At 41.7% G+C, this 4874-nt stretch overlaps 1 protein-coding gene across 1 annotated transcript in view; it reads left to right on the forward strand.

Moving 5' to 3' along the window:
- Positions 1-4874, forward strand: part of LOC139024922 (protein 4.1-like) — a 39503-nt gene that overhangs the window by 20352 nt on the left and 14277 nt on the right. Inside the window, exon 4 of the mRNA XM_070439908.1 lies at positions 2369-2656. Coding sequence (XP_070296009.1) covers positions 2369-2656 — 288 coding nt within the window. The remainder of the gene's footprint in view (positions 1-2368; positions 2657-4874) is intronic.

Genomic DNA, 4874 nt, shown 5'->3' on the forward strand with positions numbered 1-4874 from the left:
CCAAATGACGTTCCATAGTATGTATGTCGTGAAGCTAATAGCAGTGACGCTATATTTGATTTTTCACCTTTATTTAACCAGGTAGGCTAGTTGAGAACAAGTTCTCATTTACAACTGTGACCTGGCCAAGATAAAGCATAGCAGTGTGAACAGACAACAACACAGAGTTACACATGGAGTAAACAATAAACAAGTCAATAACATGGTAGAAAAAAAAGAGAATCTATATACAATGTGTGCAAAAGGCAGAATTACTGTTAACTCTAGTAGGACAACATCGGAAAAATAGCGCACTTGCAGTGTTAACCGGTGCTCGACCAGTCGGCGAAAGCCAACATCACCCATGACAGAGACATTGTGGGCTAGGTTAGGAATGCTGTGTTTTACGTCTAGCGCAAATTTTACGTGGCGTCATTACGTCATGTACCTACGTTATATAGGTATGCACGTCAGCTTTGCCCTTGGTTTTGCACATCGGGCGTTAAACTAGACATCGATCCGATATGTTCACCGATATATCGTGCATCCCTACTATATATCATCACTATTGTGACTATATATCCTCATCATTGTGACTATATATCCTCACTATTGTGACTATATATCCTCACTATTGTGACTATTTAGCCTCCCTGTTGTGACTATTTAGCCTCACTATTGTGACTATATTCCTCACTATTGGGACTATAATCCTCACTATTGTGACTATATATCCTCACTATTGTGACTATATATTGCCATAACTTTGTGCTTTGAGGCCGAAATGAAATCCTATGTAGAGAAGGAACAAAAGGAACCAAAGGAAAGGCTTTCATGAAGCCACATCACAAACACAACAATCATTACTCATTCATGCATGTCTGTTCTTAATCACTTCACATAGCAGTTTGAAGACTACTGTAATTCAGACTACTGTAATTCAGAGTACTGTAATTCAGAGTACTGTAATTCAGAGTACTGTAATCCAGAGTACTGTAATTCAGAGTACTGTAATTCAGAGCACTGTAATCCAGCACAAAACACTTACCACTGAAGAGCACATTCATCAGTTCAGACTAAAATCAACATCATTTTGCACTCTAGCTAAGCAGTAGCTAAGAGTCCTCAACCACCACACACTGCTTATTAAACATGTCCTCGTCAAGCCTAACCCTATGTAACAGTATAACTTTAGACCGTCCCCTCGCCCCGACACGGGCGCGAACCAGGGACCCTCTGCACACATCAACAACGGTCGCCCACGAAGCATCGTTACCATCGCTCCACAAAGGCCACGGCCCTTGCAGAGCAAGGGGAAACCCTACTTAAGTCTCAGAGCAAGTGACGTAACTGATTGAAACCGCTACTAGCGCGTACCCGCTAACTAGCTAGCCATTTCACATCCGTTACACCTACCACATAATGACCATCGTTATGTTTGGAGGAAAAAGGGGGAGGTTTGCAAGCCGAAGAACACCATCCCAACCGTGAAGCACAGGGGTGGCCGCATCATGTTGTGGGGGTGCTTTGCTGCAGGAGGGACTGGTGCACTTCACATAATAGATGGCATCATGAGGTGGGAAAATGATGTGGACATATTGAAGCAACATCTCAAGACATCAGTCAAGAAGTGAAAGCTTGGTCGCAAATGGGTCTTCTAAATAGACAATGACCCCAAGCATACTTCCAAAGTTGTGGCAAAATGGCTTAAGGCCAACAAAGTCAAGGTATTGGAGTGGCCATCACAAAGCCCTGACCTCAATCCTACAGAAAATTTGTGGGCAGAACCGAAAAAGTGTGTGCGAGCAAGGAGGCCTACAAACCTGACTCGGTTACACCAGCTCTGTCAGGAGGAATGGGCCAAAATTCACCCAACTTATTGGGGGGGGATGAGAGGAGAGCCATGTTATTGTGGGAAGCTTGTGGAAGGCTACCTGAAACGTTTTACCCAAGTTAAACAATTTAAAGGCAATGCACCAAATACTAATTGAGTGTATGTAAACTCCTGACCCACTGGGAATGTGATGAAAGAAATAAAAGCTGGAATAAATCATTTTCTCTACTATTATTCTGACATTTTACATTCTTAAAATAAAGTGGTGATCCTAACTGACCTAAGACAGGGTAATTTTTACTAGGATTAAAAATKTCAGRAATTGTGAAAACTGAGTTTAAATGTATTTGGCTAAGGTGTATGTAAACTTCTGACTTCAACTGTATCAATATCATGTCTTTGTCGTTTGTAAAGCTGTTTGTTCTGTGTAGCTTTAAGCRAGGATGTTTGTCTTACACACAGATGCAAATGTGTCCATGTATGTGTTTTTGGAATGAATATAAAATGGAATGTGTTAAAAATGTGTCTTGTGTCTTTTTCCTCCAACCTGTCCAGGTAGACCAGAAGGAAGACCCAGACACTGAGAAAGATTCTGAGGACGAGGGGGGAGAGAAAAACGAGGAGAAAAGAGAAGAGGACAGTGCCCAGGAGAAGGAGAAAAAGGAGGAGGGCCCCGAGGGAGAGGGAGAAGGAAGAGAGGGCGAGGAGGGGGAGGGAGAGAAAGGGCTAAAGGAGAAGACAGCAGAGGAAGACGCTCAACCTCCTAAGGCTCCCCGTCGACCCAGGATCATGCAAATTAAAGTTACACTGCTGGACGACACTCTATTTGAGTGTGAGCTGGATGTAAGTCCCAATATTACCAAATCATTCTTTATTATAGCTGGAATCCGAGGATACATAGCCAGGACGGTTTGTGCTGTCTTGCCAAATTCTATATACTTGTCAGATTTTTTCATACAGYACCAGTCAAAAGGTTGGACACGCTATGAAATAACACATATGGAATCATGTAGTAACCAAAACGATTTGTTAAACAAATCAAAATCTATTTTATATTTGAGATTCTTCAAAGTAGCCACCCTTTGCCATGATGACAGCTTTGCACACTCATTCTCTCAACCAGCTTCACCTGGAATGCTTTTCTAACAGTCTTGAAGGAGTTCCCACATATGCTGAGCACTTGTTTGCTGCTTTTCCTTCACTCTGCGGTCCAACTCATCCCAATCCATCTCAATTGGGTTGAGGTCAGGTGATTGTGGAGGCCAGGTTTTGATCTCTTCTATTATTCTCTTTTTTTTCTCTTTTTTTTAAATGTAATGAGTATGTGTGTCCAAACTTTTGACTGGTACTGTACATACATATACAGTTGAAGTCAGAAGTTTACATACACTTAGGTTGGAGTCATTAAAACTCGTTTTTCAACCACTCCACAAATTTCTTGTTAACAAACTATAGTTTTGGCATGTCGGTTAGGACATCTACTTTGTGCATGACACAAGTAATTTTAATTTTAAGTAATACATGACTTTAACCCGTTTTATAGGAGATTCCCCAAAATTGAAATCTTCCAGGCATTTATATATTAACTCCAGCCGTACTTTATCAAAAGCCTTTTCAAAGTCAGCTATGAATAGCAGGACTGGTATCCCAGATTTTTCATGGTGTTCTATTATTTCCAATATATCGTCCATGTAAAATACCTTTCTGATTAGAATGAATAATATCTGACAATAGCTTTTTAATTCTATGCACTATATATTTTGCTAGACTGGCTTTTTGCGTACAATGCCATCTGAAAGTATTCAGACACCTTGACTTTTTCCACATTTTGTTACGTTACAGCCTTATTCTAAAATKTAATTAATTAATTATTTTCCTCATTAATCTACACACAATACCTCATAATGACAAAGCAAAAACAGGTTTTTATAAATGTTTACAAATATATAAAAAATGAAAAACATAAATACCGTATTTACATAATTATTCTGAGCCTTTGCTATGAGACTTCAAAATTGAGTCTCAGGTGCATTCCTGTTTCCATTGATCTTCCTGTGAGATGTTTCTCCAACTTGATTGGGAGTCCCCCTGTGGTAATATTCAATTGATTGGACATGATTTGGACAGGCACACACCTGTCTATATAAGGTCCCACAGTTGACAGTGGCATGTCAAAGGAAACCAAGCCATGAGGTCGAAGGAATTGTCCTTAGAGCTCCGAGACAGGATTTGTGTCACTCTAACAGAGCTCCAGATTTCCTCTAGTGAGGATGGGAGAACCTTTTAAGGATACTACTTCTGCAGCACTCCACCAATCAGGATTCTATTTCGGTAGAGTGGCCAGATGGAAGTCACTCTTCAGTAAAGGCACATGCCGCCCGCTGGAGTTTGCCAAAAGGCACTTAAATCTCTCAGACCATGAGAAACAAGATTCTCTGGTGTGATGAAACCTGGATTGAATTCTTTGGCCTGAATGCCAAGTGTCACGCCTGGAGGAATCCTGGCACAATCCCTACGTTGAAGCATGTGGTGGCAGCATCATGCTGTGGGGATGTTTTTCAGTGTCAGGGACTGGGGACGTAGACAGGATTGAGGGAAATTATGATCATGGAGCAAAGTATCAGAGAGACCCTTGATGAAACCTGCTCCAGAGTGCTCAGGACCTCAGACTGGGGCGAAGGTTCACCTTCCATACAGGACAACAACCTAAGCACACAGCCAAGACAACACAGGAGTGGCTTCAGGACAATCTTGAATGTCCTTGAGTGGCCCAGCCAGAGTCAGACTTGAACCCGATTCAGAATTTACTATCTCTGGAGAGACTTGAAATAAGCTGTGCAATGACGTCTACTCATCCACCTGCACAGAGGCTTGAAGAGGATCTGCAGAGAAGAGGGAGAAATCCCTCATATAGCAGGTGGTCCAAGCGATTGGTAGGTCATACCCAAAGAAGACTCGAGGCCTGTATTCCTCTCCCCGACTTCCCCGGCCGTGAAGTGTGCTTTCAACAAAGTATGAGTAAAAAGGGTCTGATACTACTTTGTAAATTGTGATATTTCAA

Source organism: Salvelinus sp. IW2-2015, unplaced genomic scaffold (genome assembly GCF_002910315.2).
Source record: "Salvelinus sp. IW2-2015 unplaced genomic scaffold, ASM291031v2 Un_scaffold2018, whole genome shotgun sequence".
Classification (NCBI taxonomy): domain Eukaryota; kingdom Metazoa; phylum Chordata; class Actinopteri; order Salmoniformes; family Salmonidae; genus Salvelinus; species Salvelinus sp. IW2-2015.